General features: G+C 39.3%; 2 protein-coding genes across 7 annotated transcripts in view; one reads left to right on the top strand and one right to left on the bottom strand.

Moving 5' to 3' along the window:
• Positions 1-11,317, top strand: part of JAZF1 (JAZF zinc finger 1) — a 189,561-nt gene extending 178,244 nt beyond the window's left edge. Inside the window, exons 4-5 of the mRNA XM_027675302.1 lie at positions 2,182-2,351; positions 8,972-11,317. Coding sequence (XP_027531103.1) covers positions 2,182-2,351; positions 8,972-9,148 — 347 coding nt within the window. The 3' untranslated portion in view covers positions 9,149-11,317. The remainder of the gene's footprint in view (positions 1-2,181; positions 2,352-8,971) is intronic.
• Positions 11,318-11,747: 430 nt separating this feature from the next.
• The window catches only part of TAX1BP1 (Tax1 binding protein 1), a 52,138-nt gene continuing 46,401 nt past the window's right edge, over positions 11,748-17,484 (bottom strand). For all 6 annotated transcript variants that reach the window (XM_027675297.1, XM_027675296.1, XM_027675299.1 and 3 more), the window contains 2 exons: positions 13,560-13,645; positions 11,748-12,903 (listed from right to left, as the gene is read on the bottom strand). In XM_027675297.1, coding sequence (XP_027531098.1) covers positions 12,702-12,903; positions 13,560-13,645 — 288 coding nt within the window. In that variant the 3' untranslated portion in view covers positions 11,748-12,701. The remainder of the gene's footprint in view (positions 12,904-13,559; positions 13,646-17,484) is intronic.

The raw sequence follows: 17,484 nt of genomic DNA, 5'->3' as shown, positions 1-17,484 counted from the left end.
TGGGTCTTACTGTACAAAGTTATTAGAAAAATTAAAAGGGTGCCCTTTAATTCCTTCATGAAAAGCTAGGGAAATGCATAACAGCACTGATTGCTGCTTCTTCCTACTGTTCTGTGTATCTCTTCCCTTATTTACCATATTGCATATTGAGTTTTGTAGAGATTGTTGCTTTATAAAAGTGGCCTCCTCATTATCGCTAAAAGGAATGGTATCCTTAAAATATGTCTAACAGTCTCAAATGATGTTTTCTTTGGGAGGACAGAATCCTATTTGGGAGGAGATCACTCCTTCATGAGGGAGCTCACAAGGGGGGTGATTATAATGGCAGGAATTTTTGGTATCAGTGTTTAGAATTGTATACTTTGTCTTCTAGGAGTGCATATGTGTATTTACAATAGGGTTTTCTGTTGCATTTGCTTAAAAAAACCCACTGAGCTAAAAAGTTTGAAAGGAACAGCTTGAGGAATTTTTTCCATCAAGATACAATCAAGGGCAGGAAATCGTAGAAGCAGAGTTGTGGGTTTGCCTCCATTTTTTTATTAGTTAATTAAACTCTAACAACTCTTAACTTCATTTTAGGTTAACTGTTCCTAGAGTTCAGAAATATTTTAAGAGGTCAATAATGCTTTCTTTGGCTTTCACTCGTTCGGTGTGGGATAAGGAGTCGCAGTCAGCAGGGCAGAGTTTTCCAGATGTGCTGCAGAGCGTGTATGCGTGCGCTCATGTCGACAGTTGTTGCTGGTGGGAAACCATCCATCTTTCCTCATCTGCGCACCACCCTGTATGGATGAGAACCACAGGAAAGAAACGTGGACAGCCTGACATCTGTAAGCGAACTTACAGTATCTGACTAAAGCTCAGGAGCCCTGAGTGCTTGCAGCTACCAGTTGACACGTGTTGTTACTCAGTGCTGAGTCTGACTGGGAATACTGGGGGAGGGGGAGTCCGAAGGGAAAAGTTTGAGACAATGGGTGTGAATTTAGTTTCACCAGAAGCAAAAAAACCCCGAAGAACCCATAGTGCGTTGCAGCACGGGTTTTCCCTGTGAATTCCGGACGTTTCTTTTTTAAAGTGCCATGAGGCATCTGTCTGCATCTTCTTCTCGGTGCATAGAGCTGCTTAGAGGCGTGCACTGAAAGGGCATATGAGGGAAGCAAATAGAGCCATGGAAGTGTCACATAACTGTCTTTAATAACGGGAGCTGTTCCAGCACTCGGAGCCAAATTGTCTTTCAGCAGAAAGGATAAAATTTAGCAGAGCTGGGAAAGGGAAAAAAGAAAGGGGAGGGGAAACACAGCACCACCTCCTGCTGACACCACAGAAGTTTCCCTCAGCTTTCCCTTTCTCTCTCTCTCTATGCATATATTTTCTTTTTAATCAGCTGGCTCTTCCCTCCCCTGCTTTTTTTTTTTACTGTATTTTTATAGTTGGAATTCTGCTTTTCTAATTTCTCTTGTTTCACATTTAACTTCTTCAGAGGATTTCATTAATAGTTATTGCAATTAAAAATAATAAATAAACTCAGCACCAGCTGCTCAGATGGCTGTGGTAGCATATCTGGAACATAATGCGGTCTGTTCAGGGCAGCCACACAATGCAATTTATCCCCACACCTGAGGGAATGAATTTCACAACTATAATTGCTACAATATAATTCTTATTAATGTCGTGCTATAATTCTTATTAATTCCAAAGGGCTAGTAAATGCATTAAGACTTGTCAACATATTATTTTACACTGTTTATGATCTGTAGAATTACACTCTTCAGTATTGTATTGCATAAAGAAATGCCTTAAAATTAGCCTTAATTGGGGGGGGCAAGAGGGAGCACATTTTCTGTTCGGGCACTGGGAAAGCTGGAAGGATCCTGGTGTTTGAGAAGCAATGAAACTGCGTTTTCAAATCAGTCCTTTGAACTTTCTGTGCCATGCAGTTAACAGTTTATGAAGATATATTAATAATGCCTCTCCTGGTTATTAGAAAAAGAACCACTGATGTCTTTATGAAGGAATAAATAACTACAAGAAAGATAGGGTTATAAAATTTAAAATAACTGTCTTCCAGAAAACACAAAAGTGGGGAAATTACAAGTCATTGTAACTGATGTAATAAATGCAGAATGGCTTATCTTGCTCTGCTCTTATTTATTCTCTTTTTATCTGACTATCCTGCTTTTCTAGGTAGTGAATATGATGAGGAGGAAGTAGACTATGAAGAATCAGACAGTGATGAGTCCTGGACTACAGAAAGTGCTATCAGCTCTGAAGCTATCCTTAGCTCAATGTGCATGAATGGAGGGGATGAGAAACCCTTTGCCTGTCCTGTTCCTGGATGTAAAAAAAGATATAAGGTAAGTAGTAGTGCAGACCTACCTTCTTCCTTGATAGTGTAGTCAGGACGAGGCTTTTAAAATTAGTTTGCACCTTTCTCATTTAATACTTTTCACAATTATGTTTGTGGTATTTTAGCAGAATATTTTATTCACTGGTTTCCTCTCAAGCACAACCAAGTTGTCAGTTTTACAAGCGGTGCCTTTTGCATCCCTGTCTGTCAAGATAGATTACATATAGTGACTCTTTTGCTTTACACCTTTTAATGAGCTTTCTATTATTTAGACAAATTTACTGCAGAATGCAGGAGGTACTACAAGCAAAATAATCTTGGGTCCCTTTCAGAGACACGAAATAAAAAGCTTTTGCTCATCTGTGCCGAATGAATTCCTTCTGCTTAACTGCTAGAGATACTCTCTTCTTTAGTGAGAATGTGCCCAGGGTACATTTTCTGGTAAAGATGATGTGCAGGATGTGGTGGTTAACATCTTGCAAGTCAGAATGCATCTCAGGAAGGCAGAGTCTTGGAGAAATTCAGGCATCATTCTGTCCTGTGACCTGTCTGTACAGCCATTAATGACCCCATGTACAGGGCTTGCATCGCTCTGTGTGACATGCTGGGAAACAATTCCCCAAACCCCCCCACCCCTTCTTTAATTACTCTTCATCAAGAGAAATTTTATCTTTTTATGAAAGTGAAACATTTCTAAATTTGAACATTGAGCTGGCTGATGTAGAACATGTTGTGATGTTGTGAGGGACAGGAATGTTGCTTCACATTAATCAGTGCAGAGGCAGATGAAATTGTATTGAACAGCTTGGACTTCAGTATGGTATTCTCTAGTCATTCACATTTGGGAACAGAAATAGCATATTAGCATACTTTCTTTAAGTAATTTTCTGAAGTTTTTGCATGAACTACTGGAAAATTGACTTATACCCTAGAAAAAGCTGCAGTGGTCGGGTCGGTTTCATACGATTTCTATTTTATGGCTTCTCCTTTAAATAACTGACAAGTAGGGACTTAAAAGAGAAGAGAAATATAAAATAGAAACATAGGAGGACCAATAGCATTTCAGCTTAAACTGTTATGACAGGAATGAATAAACTGTGCATGAAACCATGTTGTGGATGAAAACGTGTTTCAGTGATGCTGCAGCTGCTCTGGGCTGGTGGCAGCTCCCACAGCAGCAAATCACAAGACTCAGATTCCTGTACAGATCACTTAATATTAACAATACTTACACAGGCAGTGTACTCATTTCTTAGTGACATAGAAGTCTTTTTGTTGAGATTATCCTGAACTATGTAGTGTTTATTCTCCAGTTATAGGAAAAACTGAACACCATCTCCGGGGCCAGGGCAGAGGCAAAGATATTTTCAGATTATTTGCAAGTATTGCTTAGTAGATATATCCACGTTATTCAAGATCAGTTCTGTTCTTATGTGCGGTAGAAACTGTGCCAGACGAAGCATATGGTATAAAAGCTTAAATCCCTAGCTCAGGAAGCAAACAAGCCATGGTGATTGTTAGAAGTTGCTGTGCCCAGAGGGCATCTATGCATTGCAGAAAACATTCACTTAATGGCAAAGACTAGAAGGAGAACCCTGTAATTTGCTATATCCTGTCTGTTCTCTGTTTGACTGCCAGCCCTCTGTCTTTTTATTGCCCAAATAAGCAAGCTGTTTGTGCCTGCTTCTGCTATCTCACTACCTTCATCTCAAATGTGTGAGGACTGTCTATAAGGGATGTCTTGTACACCATTAATGTTAGAGCAGTGGGACAGGCAACAAATTAACGACCCCTACAGAGGCTGGCAGAGAGCAGCAGCAAATAAAAAGTACCGTATTTTCCTGAGAGACTCACCTCTGTTTAGTCCTGATAGGAAAATACATTTCCTTAAACTCTGCCTCACCTCATTTCTCTTTTCTGTGGGCTCTGTTTCCTCCCTTTTTTCTTTGCAGCTTATTTTTTTTTCTTTTTACATTTTTATCTTTGTTTCCTTCCTTTTTGATTCGTGTCAGCTGTGTTTCTTGTTTCCTCTTTATCTTCCTTCTGTTTAACCCCCTCCTCAGATGAATTATTTGCAGAGCCTGGGTAGGGAGTCCTGTGATCAAAGCACTGGGATTTTCTGGTGGGTACTGGATAATCACAGTCAAGACAGTAAAACAATTATAGTGCTCCAAACAGGAACACGGACATGTACATACAGTAATTGCCAGACTCACTTTACGGCTGAGAAAGGATGCATTCCTTTAGGGAGCAAGGAGGAAAGGAAATACACAGTTTTCTTTTGTCTGGCCTTAGGTGACGTACGTTTGAGGAGCAGAAGTGGTATTTTTAGAGATGTTATTTGTATTAGAGTACTTCTTACAGGACCCAGTAGGGATGGGACACCTTTTTGCAAACAATGTACGAGGATAAAAGATGGCCTCTGCCCTGAAAAGTCATTATGGAAAGGTAAATAAGACAAGAATGAGTACAACAAATACTCCTAAGGAATGGGCTGGGGCGGACAATGGAAACTGTAATAAGAACATGTTTATACACAAGCCCAGATGTGTATCAGAAGACCCTGCTGGCCTCCTGCCCAGCAGTTATCTCCTGGCACTTTCCCATAGGCAGTGCAAATAGAGTCACAAACATTTAGTTGTTCTTCAGGAACTTCATTTTTATTTTAAAAATTGTTTACTTATAATACATGTTGGTTCTCTATAGACTATGGCACAGATTTTCTTGAGGAGCCACAGATTCTGAGGGGAGACAAAAAAACACAGGATTTTTTTTTAGCGATACGTAAATTTGTTTGTGGGATAGTCAGAAACAGCTAAATTAACCTGGAGCACACTGACTTCTAGATGCTTAAAACACAAGCCTCTGAACTAATTTCTGAAGCTTGCTTTCTTCTTTAATTATGACTTAGAGAAGAAATTATAATTATTTTATAGTTTTGTATTTATGGATTTTTTTTCTTCTTACTGTGACTTGTGTTTGCTGCCTGAAATTTGATTTTTAGAAAACCATCTGCATGATTCAAAGGAACCCAAAGGTGTTATCCTTGTTTCTGTGGAGTTCACCCTCACCAGATTTTGGATTTACATCCACATTTAGATGCTCTTTCCAGAAATGTGCGGGTATCGAGTAGTTATCGTGCTTTGCAAAATACCACCTGTAGGAACTAAAATGGAGATTTATGAATGTGGCAATTAGTTTTCCTTTAATTCAATATCACCTGAGTGGTCTCCAGCTCGAGAGAAGGATATTCAAAATGTGTATATGATTTAGATAAGCTTATTCAGGCAACATCCAAAGAGCAAATGAAGTTTGATACAAAATAGATAGATACAACAAACCCCACAAATAATGCATATATACTACTATAGAGAAAACCCCAGAGTATTTGTCCTAATTTTTCTAATTTGTGCAAATACAGTAATAAAAAAATAATAGATTTCTGTGCATACAAAATGTAGCTTATATGCATGACTTCTTTTTGGCCTTGGGAGAGAGGAGAAGTAGTACCTTTCAAGACTGCCAAGGCATTGGGCTTCTCGGTCTGGAGGTAGTGGGATGAGGGTCCTAGGCCTGTCAGGTGGGGAAAATCCGCAGGAAGGCTCATCTAAGAGTGGTGAGACTCAGCAGAGCTTAGGGAAGGAGAATATTGAAGTAAGAGGGGGGGGAAAAGGGAATTTGCTTGAAAGAAAGGAGCAAACCAGAGTTTGCACGTTGAACAGAGGAACTGGACCCACAAAGAAAACTTCAAGACGAAGAGCCAGGAGTACAAAAACATTATATGAATGTCCAAGGCTGAAACAAGAAATCTCCAAAAAAAAACCATCCCTTTGCCGTCTCTTTTCCTGCTTGAGGAGGGTGGCAGGCTCTTTGCAGTGCAGTGTCTTTGTGAGTCCTGCTATGCAAGGGGCCCTGCCCAGCAAGAGCCCCTGTGTTCGTGCAAACCAGGCAGTGCCATTCTAAAATTCTCTATCGCCTCCTGATCTTGTTCCAGGTTAATAATTGTTTCCTTCTGTTTAGGATTTTAGATTGCCATTCTCTACTGCCATCTTCTTCCTCAATCATTTGTGAGAGTAAATAGTGAGCAACCTGAGTAACCAGAGCAATAAAAGTGATGTACGACTTTGGCTGTGGGCTTTGCTGTACCTCAACAAACTCAGCCCAGACATACAACGAAGTGTTTACATTGCAGCAGTGGAAAAAGTGCTGAAGAGTCCACTGTAACTCTAACAACAGTTTCCTTTTAGACAGGAGTACAGGTCAAATTTCATGTTGTACAAGCTCCTCATGCTCTGCATGGTTGACTGTTTATCAAACCTTCCATGGCCCAATTCATCCCACGTAGGTTTCTGGTTTAGCATTTCCTTAAATTTTTCTGCCTGAAAGTACTTTTCCCCCTTCATCAAAGCATGTGGTGTACAGGAGCTGAGTGGATCATTAAAAAATCTGTATCAGAAGAGCACCATTGGGATGGAACAGCAAGGATATTCGTGATTGCAGATTTATGGCATCTGTAGCAATTGATAGTAACTCAAAAGAATCTAAAAGTGGTTTCACAGAAAAATTAAAAGTCTAAACAGCTTTTTGTTAGGAAAATAGCGTTATTATAGGGTAAAAGGGCTTAAGGACAGCTTTGTTTTTAAAACTTCACTGCAGTAGCAAAAGTTTAGCAGGTCACCCCCAGATTTTCTCCTCTTTTGAAGGTGCAGGTCCTTAAGGGTACTCAGATGTTGACAGATGCCTTTTAAGAGTCCTCTTGTCAGCCAGTGACGTTTCTTGCCCTCCCCCGCCCTAACAGTCCTATTGCTGAGTGGGTGCTGGAAGTTGCAACTGTGTACAAAACCATCTAAAAGCTGCCTCTGGATCTCAGATTACTTGCCGAGAATTCACTTTGCTGCTCTCAAGGCTGATGTCTAGCTTTGATGTGCTCTTGCAGTTGTGGTGGTACAGTTATCTGCCTCTTCTGAGTGCTGTGCACCCAGATGTAACCTGCACTGATGGCTCATATTCCTATGTCTTGTTTGTGTTGGAGATGGAAGGTTCTCAGGTCCCACATCTCAGGAGACAGCTGGCAGGAGTTGTTCAGAAGTTTTAAGAGTGTAAAGGACAATTCAGGGGCTGGATTTGCAACTTTAAGTGAGGATTCAGTGCCTGGATGCTCGAGAGGAGAGGAGCACAAATTTTTGGGCAGAGCAGTTGCTTGCAGTCTTGCATCATAATTCCCCTTTTCCAACTTGGATATTTGAGACTGTTTTTCTGTGAGTTCCAAGCTGGGGTTTCCACTTACTGTAAGCTGTGCATCAATAAAACTGAACTTGTTGCTTAAAGAGCCAAGGGGACTTTCTGTTGTGTGTAACATCAGGCAACAGTTCAGCAAAGAAAAAATCCCTAAAATGTAATTTAGTGCATTAATTAATATCCAGCTGTTAATTGGTTTTGCTTTTTCTTTTTAATAACTTTTTAAAAAAATTATGAGATATGTATCTGAAAACTTCAGCGAGGACACAGTGTAGCCTTGGAGTTGTCTCTTTTTGTCACAAGTTGTCTTGGTATCTTGATTTCATCCTCAGAGAAACTCCAATGAAAGACAGTTTTCCTTTCCTTAATCAAAAAATCCAAGCTCTCTTAGTGGGAGCAGATGGGAGACTCCAGTATACTATATAAAGCTGTATCACAACAGCTGTTGATATCACAATAGCTTCTTCCATTTTTGCCAGAAATATGGGAAAAGGAAGACAGGGGAATTACTTCAATATATATTTAGTAAGGTTTTAGGTTGATCTGGCAAAAGTGTGACCTGTTTCCTGCCCTTTTCTGTGTGATGGGGTGTATGTTGTGGTGCTGTGTTTTGCTCAAGTGGGGATCAGTTCTCTAGTTTTAGCTGTGGAATATTCCCAAACAATAGCTATTTTGAAGACGGCTTCTCTGGATTATTTTCTAAGTGTCCTGTGTAACTCTTGGAGTTAAGCGTTCCCTGCAGTTAATTCTTTGGAGGCAATGTGTAAACTATCAGAATTTGCTGCTGCCTAAAGACATATCTAGAAACAATGACACAAAATAGAACAGACCCACCATGGGGGGAGCCTCAGCTTTTTGAAGAAGTGTGACTTCAGTCTTCATGCCAATTCTTTGTTTGCTTGTAAACAAACCTCTGAATAGGATTTGTCAATGCTATATGAAAAAGATGTCAGGAAGCAAAGAACATCCATGTGTGAGCCCACTAAATGGTATTCTTCAAAAAGTGCTGTGCGTTGGGAGATAAAAATCAGGATTTCACAGAATACTCTGAGTTGGAAGGGACTCACAATGATCATCAATCTAATTCTTAAGTGAATAGCCCATACAAGAATCAAAGCCATAACCTTGGTGTTATTAGCACCATGCTCTAACCAACTCAGCTAACCTAAGGGTAATCCAGGTAGGTAAGTTTTGTACATTAGAACCACACAGATCATTCTCCTCCTTGTCCCACCTGGTACCTTGAGGGAACAGTGCATGTGTAACACCCAGGAGGAGCTTCTAGCAATCTGTATTTTTGCCCAGAGCTCTGATCCATTTTTGGTTTTTAACTGGAAGCCAAGCCGTTTTCAGACCTTGTCCACTAATGTTTTACTTTCTCACTCACAGAATGTGAATGGTATAAAGTACCACGCCAAGAATGGCCACAGGACACAAATCCGTGTACGCAAACCATTCAAATGTCGCTGTGGAAAGAGTTACAAGACAGCTCAGGGCCTGCGGCACCACACAATCAATTTCCATCCCCCCGTGTCTGCTGAGATTATCAGGAAGATGCAGCAATAACATGCTGGTCACAAATGTGCCAAGAAATCCTCACCAGCAGTTGCTGATTTTGAGAACAGCCACCTTTTTCAGGGGAAGCATTCAGCAACCCTTTAAAAAATTAAATGCATGCTTTAAAATTTTCTGTAATTTTGGAATGATGTATCTTTGTAGAGTTAATGATTTTGTACATTTGCACATGTTATCATCATACCCATTTTCATTACTTTAAGGTGCTAAAAAAGCTGTAGGTTCTTCAGAACATTTTTCTCCAAAACAAACAAAAAAAAAGAACTAGGGGGACATTGCGTATTTAGTTGACGTGTTGAACAGGAGTGCGAGGAGGAGAGCTTGGCACTGACATCCTTTCAAGATTGTAACGTGATGAAGACTTTCGATGCATCTGTCAATGTGTGTGCAAAACCAAAACAGTACCGCCCTCGTCAAACTATAGTTAACATGCCTTACATAATGGAGTTATCAGTGGAGTAGCAAGTCTTTTAGGTAATGGAAATATAAATAAAAAAGAATGTTTAACATAATATGCTAAAAAATATTTTCATACTTAAATAACATACATAAAAAGGTGTGCTTGCTGTATTTTATATTATCTTGCAAATCTTTTTTTTTCCTCCCTCTTGAAATGCTGAAAACCTTGCCATTCAAAATAGTAAACAATCACTTTAGCGTTAGCAATTTTTTTTTTCCTCTGTACAAGACGTCACATTATGTTCATGCCCATCAAACTTTTGAGGACCAATATCCCAGTCCAACTAAATATTTACCCCTGAACTATCTGTTAAAAAGACACTTGGAAATACTTAAGTGCAAATTTATGTGTGTGTGAGAAACAATTATCTTCATCTCAGATGAAGTTTTGAAGCACTTTGTAGTTCTCTATTGCCAACAGATTTAATGTTTTATGTGTTGCCAATTCTTGCAACTACTGTACGAGCATGTGCCTGTGGTTGCAAATAAAAATGAAAAATTCTGCGCATGGTTTAAGGAGGTCCGTTAGTTGTGCTAAGGGAGTTCCAATGCCTCTCCCTCACGTTTATTGTGTTTTTGAGATTTTCTTTGTGCATTTTTTGCTTCTCATTGTAGGTCACCGCATTCCATTTGGATGTGTCTGTTTAGCTTTACAATTAATTTTGCTGAAATATGACATATGAGCCTTACTGAAGATTAAGTGCTTCTTGCAGCAGGTGGTCAGAGACTGACTTAAAAGCCAACATGAGAGCACTTCATGTCTGGACCATACCTGAACATTTGTTGCTTGCCATCCTGCCTTGAGCATTCTTCTCTCACAAGTGCTATTCCTGGAGTTCAGCTGGCCAGGAGCAGAGGTGGGCACCTTCCACCTGCCCTGGCCTGAACCACTTCTTTGCCCAGCAAGGGTTAGGGAGGAACTCTCCGTGTTAACACAGTCATCGCCTTGGCTTAGTTCCTGTTCTTTTAAGTGCAAAAGAAAGCTCACATAAAGGAGGAATGAGCTTTCCCTATTTTTTTCTCCAGAGCTTTAAAGGAAAACTTTGTAAGGATGACAATTACCTATTCTCCAGCAGAGTAAAAGTCTCATTAAAACCCTTAGGAATCATCCTAATGAATAAGCGTTTAGAACAGCCCAAATGAAGTGAAACATCCCTCTCAGCTCTCAGAGAGGTGACTGTGACAGCAGTGCTGTCAGCTGGTTTTAAAGGATGATCCAGACATGAGAGTTACTAGTACACACAAGGCCCCAGGAGGCCACTTCCCACCTTCTGCAGCTTTGGCAACAGATCTGGCCAACGAATATGTTTTGGCTCTGCTCCTAGTGCAAGAACTACAGGCTGGGCGAGTTCGTTCAACAGCTAAACAGTTGTAAAACGTCATTGTTGCATGTAAATTCCTTTCAACTATAAAAATTAAATTCCAGTTTCTATTTACCTATTCATTGTGACAGTATTATTAAACAGGTAAAGATGGGACTATTTTGTTATACTGTGTATAGTGAATGTATTGTACTGTGTCTGTGAAAAGTGTGCTTTAAATTATATTTTCATATGTTTTGTTGGGGACAAAGTACTTTAAGTTTGAAAGTGACAGAGGTTTGTTTTAGAACTGAAGGCAACTTAAAGAATTCCTGTCAGGAAAGCTGCTTATAAATGTAAATCAAATCACATTTAAAATAAACTGCCTCTGACCTAAGAAGACTGTTCGTTCCTCATTCCTATCCTAAAGAGTTAAGTTCTTGGGCTGTGTATAGTCTTTCATTTGTTTATTTTACTTAGGTATCATCAAACTCTTAGAGCTTGTTCTGTTTTCATGTGCTGTTGAGTTACAGTAAGAAAAAAAATGACAAAATGCTCTTTCAGTACTTCCTTGCTTTACCCTGGGCCATCATCAACATGAAGTTCAGAGTTACAAAAGTCTTTAGACTGCAAATGGCACATGAGCACTGATGAGTAGCTGCTGCCACGTTCATGAGGGACCTGCAGCCTTAATCCCTGAGTCTCCCTCTCAAAAAAAAGAACATAAATAGATGTGAGGAGCATAACAAGCTGAATCACCATTTACTCTACGTAAAGTTTACGCTCTGTTTTATTTCAAAATGAGCAGCAGGAAAAAAAAGACCACTAACTCCATGAATAATTCTGCTTTTAATGTAACAAGACTACTGTACAACAAGTGGAAAGCAAATTTACTTAATACAGTTAAAGTAAATATAAAATGTTTAGATATACACACATGTTTTTACTTATTGGAAAGAAATACATAAAGTTAAAACACAGAAGGTTTTTAAAAGCCCTAAGCCAAAAGGAACACAATCCACTGTTGTGAAAACAGAACAATATTGCCTACTGAATGAAACATAATGGCAATTATTTTTTTTAAACAATTACTTTTAGGCATTTAAGCACAGCAGTTTCGTTCAACTCAAAAACACTGCCTTAAAATATAACATACCTCATTTAGTGTTATCCCTTAAGGCAAACATTCTATATGTAAAACTGAAGTATTTGCCATTCCTTTTGTTGCAAGCCTGGAATCTCACAGTACATGCATCTAGATCTCGGAAGTGTACTAGAAAACTCTATTTTCATAGGGTAAGTAATGTAACTTTCCAATTTAAGTGTTACTCAGAAAAACTACATGGATTTGCTAGGAGAAACACCTGTTTATTACATTTTTAATGGTACCTCAGTTATCAAGGTTAAGAGAAACCACAGGTGTTTTGGTGACCTTTTTTACATGTAGCTGAAGAGCACCATGAAGCTGGTCTCATTTTTTCTGAGGCTGTCATTCCTGTGTCCTTAGAAATTCCACTAAGTAGGGGAAGAAATTCCACTAAGTAGAGGAAGAAATAGCTACATACACAATAAGGTGGAGGTTTGTGAGTTTCTTTAGTACAATGTTAGGCAGAGAGAGAAGATAACCCTATAGCAGCTTACAGCCACGACTTGCCACTCCCATTAGAGTACATGAGCTTTTAATCAGAAGTTTGCACTGTTAACAGAAAGCTGCACTGTTTTTGTTCCATAGGTGGACTACTCAGAAGTGGTGGTTTTTTAAGCTACACTGCAAAACAAAGTATTTAATCAAAATTTAATACGTTCTGATCAAAGTGTGTCTGAACGTGCCTCTCAAACCCTTGCTGGTCATAGTCGGGTGGGAACTGCTCACTGCACATGGGGCACACCTTCCAGTGGCTCTCAACGTGCTCCTCAAACTTGCTCTGATCGTAGTTCGGTGGAAACATCACATCACAGAGAGGGCATTTCTTGTGCACGTCAAAACTTCAGGAGGAGGTGGAGAGAAAGAAAAAAGAAAAAAGGAAACTGTTATTTAATCTGTTATTGAAAACTAAAATTAGGATCCTGTTGCCATGGACATTAAGAGCTTTACTACCAACTTAAATTTGAGCTAACTTTGTATCTAAGTATCATACAGTTAATTTAAATGTTTTTGCTGAAAGCACTCAATACAGTTAAGAGTGGTTTTACACAGGAATTCCAAAATAACCTGGCATTTTAAAAGCAACATAATTTTGACATAATTCCAGCTACCACTGAATACAAATCTATTGAGTGCCTTAATGGCCAAACAGTTTCATGGGAAGCCACTCTCATAAATGCTTGCTCTTAGCAAACATAACACTTTATAAAAGCTCTAAACTTAGGTTCACAATTAGGTTGGCAAGAGAGGAGAAAAAACAAAAGTTACTCATTCATTTACTGAAAAAATTGTCCAAATTCCATCAAAGTAAGGTATAGCACGAACAGCCTGCCCAGTCTCACAGCATATTCTCTGCCAGTTAATTGTAAACCAAACATTCACTGAAAACACTTCGTAATTTTTCACCTCCATCCCCTACCCTTGAGTAAAAAAAAAAAAATCCAGCTCTGTAGAAACCTCTCCATGCCCTTAAAGACCAATAAAAGATAACATCTACCTGGAATCAAAGCAGAAACCTGTGCCACGCTCACGCAAGAGAAGACTTGGAGGATCAGGAGCAGAAGGTACAGTGTTGTCATCATCCTATTGAAAAAAGAAAAGTATCTTAAAGAACAACCCCTACAACCAGCTTTTTTTTCTCCTCCTCCATGCGCATTTTTGTTATCAACCATAAATACAGATGACATTTACCCTCACTTTGTAATCTCTGCAGCACAAGTTTTACTTTTGTGCATCTTGGCTCTATTCTGCAATTAGATAAAGCAGCACAAAAACAACTCGTTTCAAGGTGGAAATACAGGTACATTCAACCAAGATTTTTGGAACTCCAACTCCTAGATAATTTTCCTTTTCATCTCGAAGACACCTTAAATGCAAGAGTTAGTAATTATTTAGCTGACCCACAAAAATGGATGTGCAAAGGACCACATGTAACAGCACACGTGCTGTATGTTTTATACAGATAACTAGTATGCATATGCAAACATATTTCATTTTTAAGCTAACGTACTTTGTCCTTATGAAGAGTTAATGTAAACAGGGCAGTATGGAAAAATTCCCTCAATAATTTTCTTCTCCTGACAACACCTGTTTAGTTTCAACCATTTAACATTTCCATTAATCAGGCAGTGGGGCCTGCTCTGACAGTTGCTAGCAACAGACAGTCTAACTTGCTTGCTTTGCACCTGCAGTGAAAAGAGCATATGAGTTTTAAAATATTAATTGTTCCTTTTGTCATGAAAGGGATAGGATGGACAGGTGGATGTATTAAGGAAGAAAAACTATTTAAAGTACTGTTGTGCCACAATTTGCTACAGCTTACATAGTGGCAAAAACATGACAAATTTGCTGAATACCAGACTGAAGCAAACCACAACTTAACTAAGAAAATTAATGTGCATCTTCCATCAAAAACAGAGTTCCACACTACAAACACTGGTCAAATTAACATTAAGTCCTAGTTAATCTACTTGTCCAGTACAAACACCCTCCCCCCTTTTTTAAAGGCATTTTCCCTACTGCTAGTCAATTGCCAAGATAAAATTGTTTACATCTTTTGTCATTTCTTTCAGCTTCTGGCAAGTGTGATACCCTACCACATACAAATATAACATTACTCCTTGTTCCATTGTAAGAAATTGATTTGAAAAAGAGTACGATGTTTTCCTCTACACAAGCACACCTGCACTCTCCTACACAGCTGCCCTGCAGGCACTTGCTTCAACAAAAGGCAAGTGCACATCAAAGTAACATTTAAGTTTGGAATATCCTAAGGCTACAGCTTTCTCATGACCCAGTTCAATTAACTGTAAAAATCATACTGTGTGTTCCTTATAGCAGCTTCTGACCTGGGCACCATATAAGAATGACAATATTACTCTGTTAAGATATGGAAAGTCTGTCTCTTCAGTGTACTTTTTCTCTTGGCCAAGTTGTAAAGATCAGTTCTTAACCTTCTGTGATGCCTAACCCAAACCAGAAGAATGTAAATGTCTCTGTATTTAGCTGACCTCACGGTGCATGTTACAGAGATTACTGTGTAACCAAGGAATGGTCAAACAGGAACAATGAGAACTTTATCTTAGTCTGAGAGTATTTCCCAGCTATTCTAATTACAAGTAACAGTAAACACTATACAGTCACCAAGAACTAAAAAATTTCATACACTGCCCTGGGGTAAATTGGAACCTCTGGAAAACACAGAGAAGGTCCCATTGTATCGGACTCCAACAGCTGTCTATTTCTGTCATTTCAGATGGACAAAACACTTAAGTGTTCTGTGTAAAAGGGAGAACTATATAAAGGGAGGGCAGATCCTACTCATCTTGGTTCACAGTCACTTAGTGCCCAGTTTCTCCAGCTAGGATAACCAACCACCCATTATTTATTCTTATAAATATATTCTTATAAATGATGTCACATATGCTTTTCAACCTGACGCTTAAACACTGGTCACTCTGTTTACCCTGGTAAAACAAACCATCATCCCCTGAAGGCTCAAAAGCCAAAATAAGAATGTTAGTTGAAGCTGCTTTACAGAAGTTTGACAACAATTGCTGGGATACCAAGCCTCAATGGCTTTGCCTCTGCTGTATATTTTAAGCACAGTCATCAGCTTACTCGAGACCCCATGGTTCAGGCATCCAAGTTACATGGATGGAGGCCCATACTACAGATTTTGAGAAAGAAACAGTTCAATATGTCCTTCGTGTAGACCCAGGGCCATCTTTCTTGCAGTCCAGACTGATGACCAGGGACATGGCTGCACATTCTTAGTCTGAAACCTCTAGAGTGCCCTGCAGTGATATAACACAGTCGATATGTCGCCTCAGCTCCTTAGGAAAAGCAACTGATACCACATACATGCAGGCTGGAACTGTAGTTATGTAGCATAATAAATGCCAGGCCTTCTGAACTCAGAAGTCTGGATATTTAAGTTAATGAATTGTAAAGGATGCCTTTAACATCACGACTTCACTATTATCACTGGACTGTACCTCTGACTCTTTAAAAAACTGCCACAGTGAATTCCACTGATTAAATGAATCATACAGATAAATACGGTATTACACACTAAAGCATGGTAAAAAAAGAGGGGGTTTGCCACTAAAAGAGGAAGAAGGGAAAGCCAGACGTTAGCTGTCAGAAATACATGCAACTCGCCCAGTTTTACCGAAACCAACCGATTTTGTCTCAAGTACTGCTTTCATAATTACTATTGTAAGCAGTTTCAGGATTGTCAAACAGAAATTAAAAAGCTGTGTGACACAGTTCAAAACCACAGACTTGAACAATCCCCATCCCCAAGTTCTACAGATCATTTTAACAAGCAGCACTAAAGATGTGATGCCCATCTTAGACCTTAAACAACAAATGAACAGACACACCACTGACATGTAGTGCAGGTTCACTGGGAAGAAGACACAAACATTTTCTTTCTGGGATTCAGCTCTGCTGTGGGAATAAAATCGAATTCACTCCTTTAGGGCCCTTGACCTCTCTGCAAGAAGTCTGGTCTCCCAAGAGGTACCTGGATACCAGCTGCTCCTTTTATGTCCCCCCTGATCTGACCGTCAGCCAATTGCTAATAATGCATAGTGGGGTTTTTTTGCTAGAAGAAAGGCCATTTTGGAGTCATCTCAAAAAATATCCTGACCTGGTTCTCAGTTGCCAGGGGTTACGCTCTCCATCCCCCACAAATTCTCTCCGACTAACAACATTGTTTAATAGTCTCAAGATAGTTATTCTGGGCTTGCTGCCAACTGTAATCAGGACTACATTTCTAAAACTCACACTTCAGTATTAAATATATGTATGTGTGTGTGTGTTTTGTTTATGGATCTCTCCTGTACTGCTAGAAATTCTTTGCTCCAAATGATTACACTTTGGTCAATTATGGGAGCATGAGCAAATGGAAAGTTAGTGTCGAGTAGATGCGGCAGGAACGTGCGGCAAGTCAGCTATCCCACACAAAATCACTGCTGTGTGCGTGCTCATCTGGCATGATTAACACAGACCAACTTATCCCTCTCAGAAATCACAGTTTAATTGGCCTAGAAGTTCCAAAACCCAAAGCTATGCAGATTCCAGAACGTCTTCAAGTCATACAGAACTGATGAGTTTTTTATGTCAACCAAATACTTGGAAGTGCCCATTCCTAAGGAACAAAGTTTAGGGAGAAACAAAATTGGAACACAACAGCATAAAAATTCTGATGCATTTGCACATCTTGTCTTATATTAGTTTATGAAATTAAGGGCATTGTAGTCACTTCCACCTCTTCGTGGCTCAAAAGATCTGTCATCTTAGATAAATAAAGTAGACATGTTCATTATCACAGGTAAACCACTACCAAAACAGCCATGGTGGTGGAAGTGACTATGACACTCTTAATTTCTTAAGCTAATATTACACATAGTAAT

This window comes from Neopelma chrysocephalum, unplaced genomic scaffold, assembly GCF_003984885.1.
Source record: "Neopelma chrysocephalum unplaced genomic scaffold, ASM398488v2 Primary Assembly neopelma1_26, whole genome shotgun sequence".
Taxonomy (NCBI): Eukaryota; Metazoa; Chordata; class Aves; order Passeriformes; family Pipridae; genus Neopelma; species Neopelma chrysocephalum.
This window is presented reverse-complemented; position numbering and strand designations above follow the sequence as displayed.